The sequence below is a fragment of the Pieris napi genome, chromosome 19 (assembly GCF_905475465.1).
Source record: "Pieris napi chromosome 19, ilPieNapi1.2, whole genome shotgun sequence".
Lineage (NCBI taxonomy): Eukaryota > Metazoa > Arthropoda > Insecta > Lepidoptera > Pieridae > Pieris > Pieris napi.
This window is the reverse complement of record NC_062252.1, coordinates 2,355,489-2,376,556: the sequence shown is the minus strand read 5'-3', so window position 1 is coordinate 2,376,556 and position 21,068 is coordinate 2,355,489. Positions and strand designations below refer to the sequence as shown.

Sequence of the window (21,068 nt, the reverse complement as noted above, 5' to 3'; positions counted from 1 at the left end):
ACACATTTCTTCTGATAATCTACTGAAATTTATGTAGTTAGTGTAAAAGAATGTTTTGTTTGCATAACAATAAAAAGACAGTAAGCCTACATGGTCCAAAAGTATGACCCCGTCTCACTAAATACACAGAAAATAAATTTCTTTGTCTGCCAAATATGATTCACTCACTGTCTCTTTGTCAACTCACTGTATACAATGTCAATGAAACATAAAAGTTCAAACATTTCTGTACTGCACATAAAATGAGTAACAGCAATTTTTTTATACAAAATGTATTTTTCTACTATGTTTGATATTATTAATACCATCATCTTATTTTGATCAACACACTACCTTTCCTACATAACATTTATAGGTTTAGATTAGCAGGTATAACAATTTTGTGTAAATTGTGAAAAGTATCTAATATCATATTATTGACATATGTAATATTTTTTGTTATATTAATTATATTTATCATTATCAATTGGACATAGTGATAGATGCTTTTAATCTACTTAGTAACTTTTAATTATTGTTGATAAAATATATGAATATCAAAGTCCAAATCATAATTATTAAATAATAATATAAAATAAAAATTAAACTAAAAGAGTAATCATGAATTTTTTAATTAATTATTAGCATATTTGTAATAAAACATAATATATATGAATTATAACAAATACATATTATATAACCTAAGGTAGATTATTTGCTGAGGTATTGTATAATTTAAGCTTAAAAAAAACATTTATTATTTTTATCTTTTTTATAAAATATTTTAAGTGATTATTTTTTGCGACAATAATATATCTATCATATTCTATAGAATTAAACGCTTTATGATTGCAAAAAACGTAAGATTTTTATTATAATATTACCTTATTAAAAAAATATAATGGAACTTTATCAAAAAAATATTGAAAAAGTTTCTTATGGTAAATATGTAATCAAATAAGGAAGCAGAGCTATTAGTCTTATAGTCTTAGACAAAGACTTGCATCTGATTAATAATATAATATATAAAATTAAAATAAATAACATAATAACTCACCGAATTCTCTGTTTATTTGAATCTGCTACCGTAAAACCAGTCCTCTTGTAATTCTAAATAAAGTTAGGATTGTGAGAACTTTAAATCACCAGATAAGTACTTGTTAATGTTAAAACAAACTCGGCTTATTTATTTACACTTTCCTTGGCCGTTATAGTACATTGGCGCAATGCGTTGTTTTGTTATAATAATTTATGAAACACTGTAGTCTTTTAACATTTTGTTACTATTGTATAAGCCAAATAACATGAACTAGTGGACCCTCACGGATCTGCTCTACTAATTAGAAGAACACAACGCACAGTAAAATATTTAAATTGTTAAATGAAGTATCTATCCATATCTATGTATATACCCACTACGGTTTCCGCATTACCTACCCACTACTGCGCGAATTGCTATTGGTTAATGGTTATTCGATACTTTGTATTATTGGATACCGCATATCTACCAATAACATCTTCATTTTTAAATTTTGACATAGAACGTCAAACAGCTGACTTAATTGACACTTGACAGATGATAGTATACGTAGTACATACACAGACTTAAAGTTATTCACAGATTCGTAATAAATTAATAAAATTTGTTAATAGATACAAATGTTTCGATATGTTAAAATAATTATTTTACTTTTGGATTAATAAAGCCTTGTTTGGTCATAATGCATTTAAAGTGATCATTTATTTTGAAATTGCATTGTTAAAACATACAGAACAGTACGTAACATTCATATAAGTTTTATTAAAGTGCATAGTTATATCTCTTTCTTTAGTAATACTTTCGGGGTTAAATAGTTGCTCGAAAAGCTTTATGCTGTTTAAAGATAAATCATACAGTTAAATTTAACAGGTTCATATGTTGTGACTAAAACAGTTTTGTCTTAATTTTTTTAAATTTAATAATAAAAGGTAAATATGTGTAAAAATGTGTGCGTGCATCCAATATTTAATCATTTTAAACAACCCGCCATTTAGCTATCACGCCCAGTTTGACGTCACGCAACGGGGTTCTCAAAAACATCTTACCGCACCCTACATTCAATTATTTGAAAGGACTTAAATGCGTTAAGAATTACTTAAATTCAACCTTACCTAGGTGACATAAAGTTTACATTGATTTACATTTGTTCATAGTGTGTAATTTCTTCTACAGATGGCGCAAATGTATCCATCGACATTAGCGCAGAACGAACCAATAGGATAAAAGGAACTTTGACGCAATTTGCAAATGGCCGTGAAAAGGATTGAGCTCGAGGGTGTATGAAACATTAAATGGTGGAAAAGTCCGTGACAAAAACTTGTGAATAACTCCTGTATTAGTGTAGTGTTGTTGTAATATACAAAATGTGCCAAAAGGATAGAATCCAGTCTTAATAGTGGTTTTAGGAAGCGCCTGAAAACCACTGGTGGATTTTAAGAAAAGTGAACTGCTGGCTGTGGGGTAAAGTCCTTGTTTTATTTATAATTACGCTTATTTCTTTCCTAACTACGATGAATTTTCATTTATGAGTTTTAATCGCCTAGGGTGTGTCGAATTTGAACAAGCTATTTGTACAATGGTCGCCGGCGTATGCGTGGTATGTACGTTTCGAGTCTCCATCATAATATCTAGGGTAAACTAATCAATCGGCAGTGGATCAAAGCGCCTACTTCTGTTGTGCCCTCGTTACAGGAGGATATCCTGACTTAGAAAGGGAATAAACCTAGTACTCTATCATAGGTATATATAATATGTATGTAATATGTCGGCGAAGGCACGGCCCTGTTGCTAAATCACCATCGATTCGCACCTAAGCCTTATCAATATGTAACTTCACGCATTTTAGGCGTACATAGGTACACTACGTAGGTATGACGAATATTAGTACGAAAAGGATTCATCAAATCGAATCGCCTGTTTTCCAAAATCAATTTTTTCATGCCGTCGATTTTTTAATGATAATACATATATGTATGAGTGACGTCATTTTATAATTTTAATTTAATTAACAATTTGATAAAATAATGAAGCTTTAACAACATAGAATACTATGAGAAGTAATTAAAGATTAACATAGATTATTACTTATAGTGAAACAGTTTTTATTTTCACCAAAGTTAGGCTATAATAATCCGTTTTAAAGATATATTTGAAACAAAATAATTTAAGAATCTCAGATTTCTATTGTTTCTTTCACAAATAGTTTTTTTTCATGTTTGCTTTTGGCCAGCCTGATAATGTTACACCCCATTTAAGATTTGTTTTAACACAAAAAGCGTGCCTTAAACAGTATGTTAAGTTTTATTGACCCAGCAAATAAAATTTTCATTTTATTTACTTATTATTACACATATTTTAGTATGTATAAAAGTGAAAAATGTTACAGAATTAGTTGCTTAAGAGTATTATTTGTCTCATAAATAACAAAATTAATATTCGTAAGTGATAAATAATGTCCTGCCTGAAGGGATTCGGCAAACCATTAAATATAAGTAAGTTAAACTATTCAAAAGTAACATGGTATTTTATATAGATCTCTTAGCAAAACCATGCAGACTTTATTGCTTGAAATTTTTCGAGAAAAGTTGAATTTAGAAAATCTGTTATAGTCCCATATAAATACTTCTATGTAATATAAAACAATATTTATATTTATTGTTTTAGTAATATCTTTATAGTAATTTAGTTAATATTTTGTTTTTGCTTCAACTTTTAATAAGGATGATATGACAGTATATGGGTGTGGCTTCCTGCTTAATTTAAATAAGTAAGCAGTTTTAATTTGCTTAGTACTATATATATAATATAGGTTATATTTAAGTTAAAATATGTACTTACATGTGTAGAAAATAATAGAAACCTGTTGTTTTAAAATCACCTGTTGATATTGGAATTTCCCATCAAAGCTTATTCTAAAGGTCAAGTTTCTGAATAACTGTATTGTACTATAAAAACATTACTGTTGTGGATATAAATGTTGTATTCAGAATAAATATGTCTACATTCTACAATATTGGGTCTGATTAAAGCAAAACTCTTAATTAATTGCTAAATTAGATATATTATCTTCTATGATTTTACCTAATCCTAATACAAATGTCATACAACCAGGTTGCCATACGTGAGGTTTTGAGTGTGATTACCAGTCAACTATTATAATTCTGGAAGTAGTGCATAGTGAGTAGTCGGAGTCTGCTTATAAAGAGAAAATAATAAATAAAGCTAGCCTAACCTTTAGGATGCTATTTTCTTAGTCTCATACTTGTAGTAATTTAGATTGTGTATTCATTACCAAAACTTTAAGTAATTTGATTGCAAATGTTTTAAAGTATTGACGGATTTGGTGTTAGTTGCTATGAGTAAGAGAATTACAATGAATTACCTACTACTACTACCTATTAAAAAGGAACTGCCCAGTAATTTTGAATGTTTATGTTGTTTAAATATTTAATGGGAGTATATTTAGATTATAACAGTTTTTTTCTATGAGTCCTAAATCTGAACATAGTAATGTAATGTTTGTGTTCCATTATTACCATATTGTAATGTAAACATATCCACTATAAATATTTTCTTAATTTAATTTTCGTAATTATTATCTAACATAAATAGAAATGTTTATTAAATACATCTAAATCTATAAATAATAGGTAAATTAACTTCAGTTAAATCAAAACACAGTTCACAGCTAGAGAAGACAAAGAAAAAAATACACCTATTTTTATTTGTCTATTTTATAAATTAATTTATATATAATGGGGCAATCAGAAGGCTCATCTGATGTTAAGTGATACCACCGCATATGTACATTCACATTGCTAGAAGGCTCGCAAGTGCGTTTTTAGTGACTTTTAAGAATTTCTTTTCTAAGTCGAATTGGTTCGGAAATATGTCAGTGGGCAGCTGGTTTCACATAGTGGTGTTGCGCGGCAAAAACTGCCTTAAAAATGCTCAGTGGTGGAAACATTATAATATAATATATATGTTTTATACAATTCTTGAACTATTTTATCTATTTTAATGACAAATCTTAGTTTAATATCATAAACACTCAGATATACTTAATATAATTGCTTGACACTGCCATAACCTTTTCCCTCTATTTTCCTGCTTCTCTAATGTTTGTTTTGGATGTCAGAGGAAAATTGTTGATTATACAAATATTGAATTTAAATAAGTCTGTATGTAGCTCAGTGATTTCAATTAAAAAACTCTCTACGTGTTGGGTTTCTATATCCATAAAAAGTATGTTCCTAAGGTTCCACTATTCAAAGGAAAAGGTATGTTTTACTAAAAACTTTATAGATTAAAATAGTAAATTAAAGGTTTGTATTCAGATATTACTGTCGTTCTGTAGTTCATTCTTGAGTCTAGAGTTTGTATAACTAAAATAAAAAGAATTCCATGGATGCCTGACTCCAGAAACCAATTTAGTTTGTTAAACAAATTATAAAAACACCAATATTTCACATTTTGAGTTTTGATAGCTGCTAAATGACTGCTTAATATTCAGAGGAATTTGATGACCAAAACTACTGAAGATAGTAATCTTCATCAACATTGAGTTATGTAAACTTTATATGACATCTCCATCTTATTGGATTTTATGAACTATGCCATAGAAAGCAATGTTCAAGGAAACCGAACAGACTATAAATCACAGCGCTTTAGTAAAAATTCTGTTTCAATACACTTCGACGTAACACTCGAAGCGATACATCGACCTTGTTTATATGTAACGTAAGCGAGGTGTGAAATGCGTTGAAAATCGACTAGAATATTGTACGTCCGACATATTTCGATACGCTTGTTAAAGTTGTTACGGCAATAGACGTAGGCTTTTTACGCTTTGTACTTCGGCAGTTAAGGTTAAACTGTTTTCTAATCGAAGAATTAAACGCCGAAATTAAGGCGTGTGGTAGATACATTTCTGTGTCAGATTTCGGAAATCAGAGGTCGGATCGTACTAACCTACCGTGAAGTCGTAAAAGGCTCCATCAATATATCGAAATTCATGGTTCAAAGTTTTTAACAAACATGGTCTTATATTGTTAAGCCCGGATTATGGTCAAAACACCAATCATAGATATTTCTATATTTTTTTTATTAATACTACTCTACTACCCTGCCATTGTGTCCAGGGACTTTTTCTATCTCTATAATTTACAATAAAACATGTAACATATACGCCCCGGTTACATCGGTAACATTTTTATTTGCAATATTCATTCCGGGGCGCAATTTCTCGCGAGACCCGCTCTTTCAGATTTGTTTGCCGTCTTTATATATTCAACAATTTTTTCGCAGAACCGTTCCAGGCACGATCTGTGCTTTATTAACATGTCCTGTAGGCCGTTACGGTCCACAGTCATCTGCATTTGTTGCTCCAGGTCGTGCCTGATATTTCCTGATAATATTTTAGAGATTTCTATTGAAAATGCTACCGTTAAACGCACTTTCTTAGACATGTACTGCTCTAGATATAGAACCCAGGATTAAATCATGCTTGACATTTGGATACAGTTATACAGTAATTACTGCCATTATAATAACACCACATTTACAGTTTGCTAGTTTAGTTAGCCTTACATGTTTCAAGCACTCTTCAGCGCGTCTCAAAGAAACGACTACTCGTTATGAGCTAAGTCGTTTTCTTTTAGATAGTAAATAAAAGTCAGAGAGGCGAGGTGTCTAGACTTCCTCAAAGTAATATCAATTGTCTCGCATTCTCCTTAGTATCTTGCATTTTATATAATGTTACTTGGTGTGAAAAAAGATTATATCACGCGTCAGGGTTTGAAAATAAGAAATAATAGAAGAAAATAAGAAAAATGGAATAGTCTTGTATTCAAGAGAGTTGAAACAAATTGTTTACTGTTTTTAAGAAAAATTACCAATGAAACCGACTCAATAATGACGCAACGCCTTATTTGGGGCTAAGGAACTTCGTATTAATCTCTTCTTATATTATCCTTAAAATATGAATGTAATAAGCTGGTAATTATATTCTTCAAAGCTGCTTTTTGCATTATTTCAGCGACATTACTAATATTTTGAAGGATCTCTAGTTTCCCGTAGTGCCAACATTGCTTTTTAATTACATCCTCAGTCCTCATCCCTATGACAGCAACGCGCCAGTTGATTTCAGTCAGTAATTATACAGGTAACTTTTATTTATTCTTTTTTTATAACCATTTATAGGTTGTAGCAGCTCTATAAAAAATACAAGGGTGCTTGAGACTTAACAATAAATGTTACTTTCATATGTAAAAAACGTATATTTTGATAAATGTCCATATTTCGTCTTTTTTCCCTCGATCTTGACAAATCAAAAGTTCTTCTTTGTTATACTGTGTTTGTGAAGAAGATACTTATTAATTAACATATTTCTGAATGTGAAACCTTTTATGATCTAACCGTAATAATTATTTATATAAATGAAACAGCAGATTTAGATTGGTTTATCATATATTAAGTGTTGTTGATATAGTACATTTAAATTAAATTTACATTTACAATGTTATTGATAAGCTAATCTAAATAGCTGTAAACTGACTGCGGATTGTTACTTATCTGTTTATGGATATATGTCTATCACAACATAGCGGTTACAAGATTCATAGAATCGACGAAAACTATTGCGTTGATAGACAAAAAGTAAACCTTGCTTGAATGACGTAAACTCATATTGAAAGGCAGTAATTGCCGTTTCACGTAAGATACGAATTTAAACCTTAACATTATCAAGGGAAGACTTAAAATTGTCTATAAAGCTATAAATGTCTCTTCTCCTTAATATATATCTTGAGAATCCTGGATTAATTTGGGCTGTTGCCATTAATAAATTATACTTAATAATACCAATTGAAATTTCCAAAAAATACTAATTTGTTATAGCGGTGGTAAATAAAATGTAAAAAAGATTTATTAAAATATAAATACATAATTATCAATGATGATGTAACGATTTTCTGAAGTCGTCTGAAATACTTTCTGCGGAATCAAACGTATTATTTCTTACGTTATGTTCTATTTAAATTTTTAAAAGAGCACTACTAGTGATGTGCCTTACGATATTATTTCGTCAATGTTATATTGATTATAGATAATCTGTGTAATATATTATTTATAGAAAGATAACAAAACATGGTTTACTATAATGTTAGGTATAGGTATAGCTATACATACAAGCGTAAATTAACTAATTGACTGTAATTAATTGTACATATAACATCTTTAATCTCATTTCTGTACCTTTAGCCTTAATTTTTATTTGTTTTAACGAAATGAAATAGCTAATTTAGGTGTAAGTATGTTGTGGACTTTTATGTAAACAATTTTATTTGTACTACGTGTATTGGTTTTGTAATTTTTTTTCTCCAAGCCCAAACCCGTATCAAACCTCAGAGCCTGGGTGCTAATAGAACTTATTTGGTCCTTCGAGGTCCTTCCTACGTCTTGTCACACATACAAGTTGAATTAAACACGCCCTATGGTCATCGTTTCAAAGATTTTATTTTATTTATTGTTCTTATTACTCTCACGTCATTTTAAAATGTAAATACATAAAATATAATATTAATAAGCTTTATTTAAAACAAAACAAACATTATCATGAGACAGTAGACTATAGCGTGTAACTAAACTAAATGGCTCTATATTGACGGTTGGTAATCGTTTTATATGTGCTATTGTGACATTTTCTTGTCAACACGTAGACACATACCATATACTGCTCATTTGCTGTTCTTTAACAAAGACTTCTCTAGCGAAATAGCTGACACTTTTCACCACGTAAATTGGTTATTTACTTTCAAAGCACCTGTTATATTTGAGTGTCGTTTGTGTAGTAATAGTGCGTCGCTGTATAGGTTGGCTTTTGTACTTGTTGCCACTTCGACACTCGGCAGGTGTATGTGCGTGTGTTTATGCATGAATGCCCCATTGTACTATATAAGGATGCGGACGAAGAGTACGAATGATAACTATTAACTACTTTCGAAATGCAAACAAAAAACGAGAAGGAAATTCAATGGCGTACCTGTTTAATATTTCTAGGTATTTTTATATTTATAAAGAGTTGTGTATCTAAAAATGTTCAAAACCTATCGTTTTCTTAAATCATACATTGTCTGTTTAGACCTGATTACCTTTAGTTGGGTAGCTGAAAAGTTTGTTTAACGTATTAAGAAATAATTAAAATAAAAAAAAGTGTGTGTGTACAAAGTACACATGTCAGAAGTGAAACTTCAGTGGCAAACTAATCTTGAAGTGTTGTTCATATTTATACAAATCTAAAAGTTTAGATTTCCGATACTTAGAGGGACGGAAAAAGGAAGATATGTTAGGAATTTAATGAATTTAATTGTCATTAAAATATTAAGTGTCGAATAATAAATAATGTGACGGTAAATTTTTTTCCAACGCCGATAAAGAAGTTTGACTTCAAAAAGGAACATGGCGCGTAACCGAAAAACGTGACGCGTACGGCGTAACGACAAAATGTTACACAAATTTTTTTCCAACCTCGATAAAGAAGTTTCACTTCAACAAAGAGGAAAACAGACGCTAAGAGCAAAGGAAACTCCTTGTGCGACGGTCTGAATAGTGACGGAGCTTCTAACGTAAAGTCTCTCACTGAATTCGCTAAATTTGAATATCCAATAAAGTCTAACGATTGCATCAATCTTAGTTAAATCTATCAGTTGAGGTAATAAGCGTTTCTTGTTCATTCGCCCTTACACACAAGAATGGTTCGTGTAAGGACATAGGCGCAGTCTACGTTTCCCATTGGTTATTGTCCTGCGCAGACAATGTGCGCGAAGCACTCCATATTCAATAACGGAATCTTGTATACTGGATTAAAATGTCTCTGCATTTTTGTCATCTATACATTTATAAGTTGCTTTTATACCTCGGTGCGTCTTAATATCACCTTAAAGGAGGGTAAGGTGGATATAATCGCTATTATAATTCACGCAAATCAATAATGAAATAACCGATTTATTGTCATAGTATTTGTATAACATATGTTTCTTTACCAACTTAAAAATACGAAAGTATATTTACAATTCGACACGGGTTTTGTGTATCTTGAATCGGTTCTAAATATTACTTCTTAGAAACATTCTTGCTACCTCTCCCTCAATCCAGAATGTGCGCCTATTGATTTTTTTTTCTATGTACTCAGAATACTAGATCGGTGAAAGGAAACCTATAAAATAAAATCAATAAAACAGGCCCAAAAATTCTAAATGTACAGTGGATTTCACCGTCACTGGATTATATTTATTATTTCATCTCCACTCATCTCTAACTCATCACTAACCTTTATCCTTATTGATTACAGGCTGGTGCAGTGCATTGGAGGCAGCAATAGTTACCGAGTAGTCAAGACAGGTTTTAAAGCTGCGCGGCACCATGAATGAATTAGACAGCTTACGTCAGGAGGCAGAAACCCTCAAAAATGCCATACGGGTGAGGAAAATTCTAATTGAGCCTATAATAATGTAGATTATGAACTGTACCCAAACTTAAGTACGAATAGTAACTATAATTTTTATGTTTATGTTATGTATGCATGTCTTATGTATAGTATACTTCCCTAAAAACTTACAAAACATAGTTAAAACTAAGGGAAAGGTTTATCTTAGGTACAAAAGTATATTTTCCACATCAATACATTTTCAAAGTTAAATTTGATTAACGAGATGAGTTTATTACTCTGTTCTGTATCATCTCTTCTTTATCTTAAAGTGAGATTTACAGTCGAGACCTAGCAGTAAATATGATACCCGTAAGTCCTGAACGTATTTTAAATTTGACATATGGGAGTTTAGTCTTATTATCGTGGAAGTAAATTTATTCAATTCTATATTTGGGTTTTCTTTGAATTCTTTAACAACGATTTCAAGGAAACCTCTCATAGATAATCGATAAATAAAAGAAAACTCATAAAGCCGTCCATAACCACGTAACTCAATCAATTTTGATTCATAACAATGTATAGAATTTATGCTATGAGAACGACTGTAATTTTTTTTTTATAGAACGGGGCGCAAACGGGCAGGAGGCTCACCTGATGTTAAGTGATACCGCCGCCCATGGACACTCTCAATGCCAGAGGGCTCGCGAGTGCGTTGCCGGCCTTTTAAGAATTAAGAAATTATACAAAATGGCTTAAACTTTGGAACACCAATCTAGTAGTGGACATTTTGAACGGATATATTAATCGTTAGGGTTAAATAAATTTTTTATAATCACTAAAAGGGAAATACAAAACTTATGTTTTGGAATACTAATATTTGTATTAATATAGGATGCACGCAAGGCAGCGTGCGATACGTCGCTCTCACAGGCGACGGCAAACTTGGAGCCGATCGGGCGGATCCAGATGCGCACGCGCCGAACATTGCGCGGACACCTCGCCAAGATCTACGCTATGCATTGGGGCAGTGACTCCAGGTATAACCTAGATTTCAAAAATCATCTTTATGCTATTCATAATTTAGTAAGTGTCAAATAGCCATTCATTGTCTTTATCACTCTCGGGTCATTTTGAAGGGACAAAACCTAAAAAGAATGCCTAACTGTAAAATTATTATTATGGATAAAATATACAAAATAGTAAATCTCTTAAACAATCAAACGGGTTAAACAGGAAAATGTATAGGAAGATTTTCGCTTAAAAATAGCAACTTCTAAAAACGTTTCGAAGAACAACCATTCCAAACGTTATGTCTATACAAAATATTTATCCTATCCTAAATTTCGTAATAAAATTATGTATAGATATATTATATATATATTGTTTTACCTGACAAAGACGCGAGCTTACGTAAGTTTAGATTTAATTACACTAAAATGTTTTGTGTTAATCCATTAGGATAAAGAGGTTCTTTTCGTATTCAATAAAAAGATTCATATTCGTGTTTCGTAAATATATTTTGTTCGATATTATAATAGTGAATGTGTTTTAAATATTTTAAGTTTAATAATATTGAAGGTAAAGAAATTAAATAACAAACGTAACTAGTGATTTTTTTCTATTAGCATATTTCGAAACGTTTCCCCAATTTAACAGTGTAACATAAAATGTACTGCGCTAAAATCTTAAAATAATTCGTGAGTTACGGCACACTTTCTGTGAAGTACATGACGTATTATTTGATTGCGTATGTTTGTTTTCGTTGAAACCGTATCAGCTGTTGTGGTTCTATTGCAATTAACGCTTGTATATTAGATTTTAATTAGTGTACTGGACAGGACTATGTTATAACGTACTTGAGGAAAAACATAAGAGTACCATTCAATTAACTGTGTTCAGTTTATCTACGGCAATAACCACGATATTGAAATGATTATTGTTATTATATCTTAATGTTTATGTAGTCTCGACACGTAACCCGTTACATTTAACTTGCTTGGGGAAACTTTCACGTACATTTTGTAGGAAAACCTCTAGAAACACTAGTCATTGTAGTTATGGACTCTTTAGTTTATGTATTTGACTTCCTCACATCAGTTATTTTTTAGTACATTCAAGTTACCTGAAATATTGCTTATCAACGATAATTAAACATGTGTTTAATTATATGAATGTAATAATTAAAGTACATTACAAGTTACAACTATATACATAATTAACTAAAATCTTTATATTGCGTCTATTAATTACATCAAAATTACTCTACTATTGAAAGGGAACTTATAAACACACATAGTAAAAATCATACATTCAGAACTAAGTATTGTATTTAAGTTAACTTAGCTACATTTTACATTTTCAGGAACCTAGTATCCGCCAGCCAGGACGGCAAACTGATAGTGTGGGACAGCCACACGACGAACAAGGTGCACGCGATACCTTTGCGCTCGTCCTGGGTAATGACATGCGCGTACGCACCCTCCGGCTCTTATGTCGCTTGTGGTGGACTCGATAACATCTGCTCGATTTATAGGTAAGTTTAGCTATTAGCTTAAAGTTTTTTAAATATGAAATAACTGTATATTGTGATTAATTTTATTGATTAATTTTAACCGAGCTTTAAGGTAGACTAGATTATATTGAGTTTTTTACGCCGCATTTTTCTATCGGCCTACACCCTCTGTTTTCTTTGCCGATGATGGGATGTCTACCGATTCAATTTTAATGACGTGGAATAAGTGATACCTGTATCTTATGTTCCATAATGAACATATTTTATTTTTATATAACGTTATTAATGTTCCAGCCTTAAAACCCGCGAAGGCAACGTGCGCGTGTCCCGTGAGCTGCCAGGCCACTCGGGGTACCTGTCCTGCTGCCGCTTCCTCGATGATAACCAGATCCTCACCAGCTCTGGAGATATGACCTGGTCAGTAATCTAGATTCAAAAGTTGTCATGTCTAAAATTATTTGGTACAGAAGGCCGATCCATATTATCTGCGTTTTATTGATCATTTTGTGAAACCTTTTAACTAATCTAGATTTTTCTAGATTTTCTGCAAAATGGTCTGAAGGATTGTCTGAACGAATAAATAATAATTTGGCACTTACTTCCTAAATACCTAATAGCATCATCATACCCTTTTTAAATAAATAAACTAATTAACACTATACACTTAATTCTCTAACAAATACAAGGCCAATCAATACAAATACAAAATATTTGTTTATTTTATTCAATACAATTTAATGCACTTTGATTATATTTTTGATTGATAAGGAATTTATGGAAACATAGGTACTAATTTATGTTGTAATGTTTATTTTCAACGTCTTTTCGTGGTAATCACAATGCATATTAATTTACATTATCCCGATTGAGTCAAGCGAAACTTTTGATTGAAAATGATTGGATAAGGATTGTTTTGTGTACTTATGTATTTTTTTTTTGAAAATTTGTTGTAAGCCTAATGAGGGTGGCATTATCATACCAAACCTGAATAAGTAAATATATATGTTTTAATTACGCTAGTGTAACATAATTTCAATTAAAATACAGCGCCCTCTGGGACATCGAGACCGGCCAGCAGTGCGGTCAATTTACGGGTCACACGGGCGATGTGATGTCTCTTTCACTCGCACCCGATCAACGTACTTTTGTCTCGGGCGCTTGTGATGCGTCCGCTAAGCTGTGGGACATCCGGGACTGTCAGTGCAAGCAGACCTTCCCGGGACACGAGAGCGACATTAACGCTGTCACTGTGAGTATTTTATGGTCCTTTAAGAAAAGAGCGTACCAATTGTTAAAAGGCCGGCAACACACTTGCGAGCCTTCTGGCAATGTGAGTATCCATGGGCGATGGTATCACAACAACAGGTGAGCCTTTAGCCCTTGCCCCCTGTTATATTTATTCAAAATACTTGTATATACTACATACACTATTTATGGTCAATTTTTTTTAACCTTATGTTTTTGACCATGTTCAACACTTATAATTCAAAGATGCCCCTATGATACCATGATAGAATCCTCAAATAATATGCAAACATACATTAGTCATTGCAATCTTCCTAAATAAATATTCAACGGTAGATCACACTCAATGTTAAATAATTGCTTTATAGCAATTTTAATAGATGAATTTTATAATATTGTTTTAATTTCCATCAGACATGATAATATGTCGTGGACACGCCATTACGTGATCAGACCTAGAATTGAGTCACATGATTACTCTTTTTTTAGGATTGGCTGTTATATTTATTAAGCAGTTTCAGAATAAATAGAACATTCAAATAACACTACACAATATTACAATAAAATATGTATTTGTATTATGCTAATGTTTTTGTTACATGAAACACTAATTTAATTACTATTTTCAAGGAAATCATTAAACGATAGCCTATTTAATTTTACATAAAAATAAAATACCACCCTTGCAAAATTACATCAAGCAAAATCATATTGTAGTTAAAAGTACTTCTAATGGTACTATTTTTTTAGTCAACGTTACTACGTTATTATGTTAGTAGTTATTGGATTTTATGAACTTTTTGAAAATTTTTATTGAAATACTTAAATAAGACATCGAGAAATTAATTTAAATGTCTATGTTAAATGCCAAATCTCGAGGATTTATAGTTTTTTTCCTAATATGTACCCGAGAAGTTAGGGGGGGGGGGTCCTTTTGTAAAACGTTACGATACGGGGTGGGGATTTAATAACGCGTTATCGCTAATATTATTTCCGACTTTGCAGTACTTTACACCACATAATGGTAACTTTTAGGTATAAAGAGTCACTAGGTGTCACGACTATAATTGGGTACAGAAAAACGTTACGGCAAACATGGGGGGGGGGGGGGTCAAAAATGACGTAATACTTGAACGCTCCCGAGTAGGTGATGAGTCATATGTGCCTGATGCAAATGCATATAACGCACCTAATTACTCGAACATCATTTAATAAAACGAAATCATGAATTTCCAGTTCTTCCCGTCTGGCTTCGCATTCGCGACCGGATCTGACGACGCCACGTGCCGTATGTTCGACATCCGCGCTGACCAGGAGCTGGCGATGTACTCTCACGACAACATCATCTGCGGAATCACGTCCGTTGCGTTCTCCAAGTCTGGTCGTCTGCTGTTGGCCGGGTACGATGATTTCAACTGCAACGTGTGGGATTCTATGAAGAGCGAGCGTGCCGGTATGAATTATTCTATTAATAGATATTTTATTTTGTATAAAATTAAGAAAACCATTTTCGATGCTTTATTCGAGTTTCAAAATACACATTTTTTAGTCTGTTTCAAACTCCAATGATGTCTGTAAAGTCAGTTTTGTTATCTGTGATTGCTGTTTAGTTTGAGATTCAAGACTTTGGTTATTGCTTAAAGATTTAGCTTATTATTTTAAGAACGCCTTCATAATAGTATTGTCTTTTATTATATATTTCTGCCAAAACCCTCCATCTTTTAGTCGATACCAACTCCGGGGAAATAAATACAGATATTGCAACTTTTTCTACAGCTGCGATACTTTTTGACATTCAACACCTTTTGTCTTCAGTCACCGTGACCACGCACGCTGTAAAGCACGCGAAACGTCGGTTAAATTTAAAATGATGTTAAAAATTGTAAATTTATAATAATACATAACTTTAATCCGGTTAAAAAGGTTTTTCTTTAAACGTTTTTAATTAATATATCCTTTAAGAAACTCATGAAATTCGTTCTTATATGATGTATAAAATAAAATTTTCTGATAATTCTTAGTCTTAAACAAAGTCTTTTTACCGAGTTTATAGAAACATTCGTATTTTCCAGGTATTCTCGCCGGCCACGACAACCGTGTGTCCTGTCTGGGCGTCACCGAGAACGGCATGGCCGTAGCCACCGGATCGTGGGATTCGTTCCTTCGCATCTGGAACTAGATCCACCCGTAATCCCCTTTGCACCCCAAACATCCCCTAAGGTTAGACCAAACAAGCGATCTCATGGAAAACAACTATCACGCTTAAAAACATAATAGATCCAAATGTACGCTTTAAAAATTTGATTTCTAAAAACTGGGCTAATCTAATTGTTTTCCAATGCTCGTTTGGCCTATGCCTCCACGCACCCCTTACTTAAAATAATGTCACTATTCCACTGACAATTGACATCTAAGATGGCGGCCAATTCAAAATGGCGGTGGTTTTCACTAGCAAATATGTCGAAGAAATTGGATATTTTTGCTAGTTGAAACCGTGCCTTGGGGTGTGTGCAACCCTGTGAAGATTAAAGACAGGGAATTACGCACTTTGCTTTATTTATTTTGTATACATAGATGATATCTTAACAAAATGAAAGCATTTAACTACTGTTGGGTAGTGATGAGTATGTCTGCACTGTTTATATATTTATCTAATAATATAATTGTTAGCGTAGCCTTTTGGAGCCAGTCTGAAGACGGCGAACGCTGCCGCTTTATTTTTCTTCAAATTGGTGAGTTTTTTTTTAATCTTTAAAAAAAATGGTAAATAACATAAACATATTTTTGAATTACCCTATGTGATTCATTTCTAAGTTTGGTTCATTGATGTATCATTACGGCAAATTGTTTCGCCTGGAATCGTTTCCATGAATGAAAAAAAAAGGGTGCGTGTACGCACGTAAGAAGTTATACTTCTTTGGCTTTCTTTATTTTTTAAAAATATTAAATAATTAATAATAAATATTTAATGTTAATAATATTTAGTATATTAAACAATTATTAATTATTATTATATTATTAATTCGCGCTCGCTCGGCGCCCGGCTGGTTTAAAAAGAATTCGTTAGTGGGCAACTTCATTCTGATAATTTTGTGTCACGGTGCGCGCGCATCTTAAAATTTCACTCTCATAAATTTTTATAACGCGCCTAAATAAGTATAACTTCAAAAATGGAATTTAATGCTTGCAATTTTTTTGGTTTCCCTGTCAATTAATAAAAAAATTAAATAATCCTATAAATTGTATGAATTGCAGCAGTTAATCCCGGAAATAAATTAATAACATTAAAAGTATTAATTAAATTATTTTCTATTTCAGATATAATTTCATCGCACTACAGTTTAAAAGTTAATTGTAATCGAAAGTGAAATCCTAAAGAACCAAATATTAATTATATTATTGTAACAATGTAATTTATTGAATGAGAATTTCCTTTTTTATCATCGCTATCTGATTTTAATTTAAAGTTGTGCTAATTTATGATTTGTCGTGTTGTACTGCTTAGATAAGTCGTGTGTACGATTAGATTTCGATTTGTTTATAAGAGTTTTTAATAACGCCAAACTATCAATGTCATGTTTTATTTCATTTCTGTAACAAAATATATCTATATTAGTCTGGAGCGAACAAATTGCATGGTCACGAAAACCTTGAGATTGTTATAAAGACTATTGACATATTTCAATAAACAATTTTTAATTTATTGTAAAAAAAAAACATGTACACGATACTGAATCTACTTTGTATTACAAAATAACGTGAAGTTCCCACTTTTATTACGATTTTAATTCATCGAAAGCCGACATAATATCCGTATTGAAGCATACGCATTAGGAGATTTCACCGAAGTACTTACGAAAACGAAACATCGGTACAATCGTCAAATTTCATCCCTCGGGGCTGGCAACACCAAGTTCATTTTCCTAGATTAAGGCTACTTTTAGGAAATAAGGGTTTAAAATATTAAGGCATTTGTAACTTCGACATTCTGTGTTGCTATTTATTAAACTCATATTTTGTTGTCTACAGTTTCGGTGAGTAATGTAACCTTTTTGTGGCAGTATTGTATTTTTTAATTAAGCACAAAGGTTTTATTATGACGGCTTCTTTGTTTCGCCGATGGATGGTTGTCGCGCTATTTTTTTTAACTTAAGCCTTCATCATAGATAGGTATATAATATGTAGGTGTTTATATATAAGGCAGACGCGATAATAAACCTCAATGACTTTGGAATCTTGCTTTTATATGAACGGCACAACAACTGATACTTATATAGTTTTAAATTCATGCTCAATACATCGTTCGCACAAATCGACGCATAAACGTGAACTGAACACGACATTAGTGATTTTTAAATGTTTACAGTCGCATTAATATACGGGCAACGGGCATATCAGTACCTCGAGATACTTTGATCCACGCACAAGTTTAGTTTGGGTTTCACCCTTGTCATTGAGCAAACTTCACACGCATCTTTATATAAGAGTGTTTCGCATTGTGAGTGTTGCGTTATCTGTTCAAAGTTGACAGCTGTCAAAATTTGGCGGGAGCGGTGGAGGCGCCGGTCGCATTGGACAGATTAACAATGTCGCAAATGGAATAGCTACGGTCTGCTAGATGTACGCCTAGGTTATAAGACTTTTTTAAAAATAAAGTTGTTTTCTACTGTAACCGCTTCTTTTCCGATCGGTGTACTATAACATACGGTTTTGCATTATGTATAATATATTATAATTAATATGGTATGATATTTAATGAATAGTTTGATGATGGCTCCTATTTGGTTTATATTTTGTATTCAGACCAATTTTTCTCACTTTTACATGGACTGCCATATATACCTATAACTTATTGTAATCCTTACATATATACGAAGGGATGGTAATTGATTAATTGTTAACAGAATTAAGTAATTGTTGAATATTAAAGGGTTTTCATTGAGCGATCTTTGCACAGTAATAGCTGTGTTAATGCTAACTGAAAATGATTTAATATTTGTTAGATGATAAAGTTTTCGAAATTGTATTCTTGTCTATACCCTGTTGCTATATTCTACTATGGGCGTCCGATTACAAAAGTAGCTTTTCTAAGAGTCATGAAGTTCATACACGTTTCTACCGTAGACTTAACTGTGGTTGTTCGTTAGTTGAATATAACAACTGGGTTCCGTAATGATAAGGATCTTGGCTATATGATTTAATCGTAAAACAGTCTCCTTCGAAATAATATGAAATAAAATGAAATAAAGAATTTGTATAAGTTAACTTTTATTTGCTAGTCCACATCTTTGATATGTTTAAAAATAATTATTCTTAGTGGTGTAATACTAATTATAATGTATTGTGTAAAATATTTTTTTTAGTTATTATTATCAATAAATTAAAATTTGTTTATTTTAATGCCTGTTTTATTTCGTTTTCCAATAAGTTACATTCATACATCAGTATGAACAATCAATTGGTCACCTAAATTGGGGGCAATTTAATAATCACTTATCAAAACACGATTTGACACCTTATCAAAATATTTTTTATTTTAGATCCGCCACTTTTTACAATCGTCAAGTTTTATTTTTATTTTACAAGATGCTGAAACTATTACACCATGTTGCACATTGAATCAATGAATGATAAAAAAATAATTTTTAAAAATAGACTACCAGTTTGGTAAAGCATGTATGCCCTCCGTGGGCAGACATTTTTGTGTTTCATTGGTATTTATCTTAAAAACATACAAATGATCAGATCACTCGATACACTTAAACGAATAGCAAGATTTTTTTAATGGGCAACTCGGTAAGATGCTCACTTTAATTTAAATTAAAAAACTAAGTTTACTTACGAAATAGCAGTTTAGTTCTGCTACTCACCACTGTGGCGCTGAATTACGTTAATTACGTTCTCTACTTGGGGCAATAACGGGAGTAGAAACTTTACTCTTGTTTCATTTCCAGTAAAGAATTACAGAAAATATTACAATCCTTATTATTTATAACATTACAAACATATAATTTTGAGGACTACAAGCATCAAAAAAATAATTCATAAAAATCAAAAAGATCAAACATTATTCCTTAAAGGAGGTTCTAATTGATTTTCAAGGTCAAGTATTGGCTTTTAAAAGAAAGTCATGATTCATTTGTTTATAGATGTATGTATGTCACACGGTTATGCATCGGTACATGACATCTCACGTTCCGTCTTCTAATACGCATACTGAGTTCCAAATGCATTGTTTCAGGTAGGAACTGTGTTATTTCGTATTTGCATAGTTATTAAGGACAAATAAGTTTAAATTTTAGTGTTTTAAAAAAATAATATTATATTTAGTTAAGTAGAATAAAGAAATCCTAACTAGACCAGTGCCGATAATTTTTGAAACCTAAAAAAATTACAGTAGGATGAAACCCATTAGAAAAGCAGGGGAATATGATCAAAATGAAAGGAAAAATAAATTACGGTCGATCTGAGGTCGGGAAGGGGTAGGGGGGGGAGTTTTAAGGGTAAAAAACGGTTTATCTCGATTTCCGGCAAAACTACAAGTCCTATCGAAGAAAGTTAAATGGCAAAGTTGGAGGTAATAAAAAGATCTAAAACTTTTGTATTCACAGATTTTTCACATAACCTCAAAATTTATGTGAAAAATTCAAAAAACCAAGTTTTTGGTTTTTAATTTTTATCTTTTACAAAAATATTTTTTTTTTAACGAAATTTGGTGAAAACTTACCTTTCTATGTCCCAAATACGCTGTAATTTATTTGATTAAAAATATTTATTTGTTCACCTTGTAGAAAAAAAAAATATATATATTACCATAGTAAATCTTCTCAGAAAACGCAAAAAATCGTATGCAGTAACGCCCAGAC

The 21,068-nt window shown here is 31.7% G+C and overlaps 2 protein-coding genes across 2 annotated transcripts in view; one reads left to right on the top strand and one right to left on the bottom strand.

Moving 5' to 3' along the window:
- The window catches only part of LOC125059175 (ATP-binding cassette sub-family D member), a 50,008-nt gene extending 48,623 nt beyond the window's left edge, over positions 1-1,385 (bottom strand). Inside the window, exon 1 of the mRNA XM_047663465.1 lies at positions 1,037-1,385. The gene's annotated coding sequence lies outside the window, so the exon portion shown is untranslated. The remainder of the gene's footprint in view (positions 1-1,036) is intronic.
- An 858-nt stretch (positions 1,386-2,243) lies between these two features.
- Positions 2,244-19,462, top strand: LOC125059021 (guanine nucleotide-binding protein G(I)/G(S)/G(T) subunit beta-1). Its single transcript, XM_047663168.1, has 9 exons — positions 2,244-2,479; positions 10,368-10,495; positions 11,337-11,482; positions 12,808-12,978; positions 13,252-13,374; positions 14,005-14,206; positions 15,439-15,655; positions 16,275-16,934; positions 17,521-19,462. The coding sequence occupies exons 2-8, from the start codon at positions 10,439-10,441 to the stop codon at positions 16,379-16,381; spliced, it is 1,023 nt and encodes a 340-aa protein (XP_047519124.1). The 5' UTR covers positions 2,244-2,479; positions 10,368-10,438; the 3' UTR covers positions 16,382-16,934; positions 17,521-19,462.
- Positions 19,463-21,068: the final 1,606 nt, after the last annotated feature.

Coding starts and splice junctions, on each gene's coding strand:
- LOC125059021 (XM_047663168.1), top strand. CDS start 10,439: ATGAATGAATTAGACAGCTTACGTCAGGAGGCAGAAACCCTCAAAAAT. Junction 10,496..11,336: donor CCCTCAAAAATGCCATACGG/GTGAGGAAAATT, acceptor GTATTAATATAG/GATGCACGCAAGGCAGCGTG. Junction 14,207..15,438: donor GCGACATTAACGCTGTCACT/GTGAGTATTTTA, acceptor ATGAATTTCCAG/TTCTTCCCGTCTGGCTTCGC.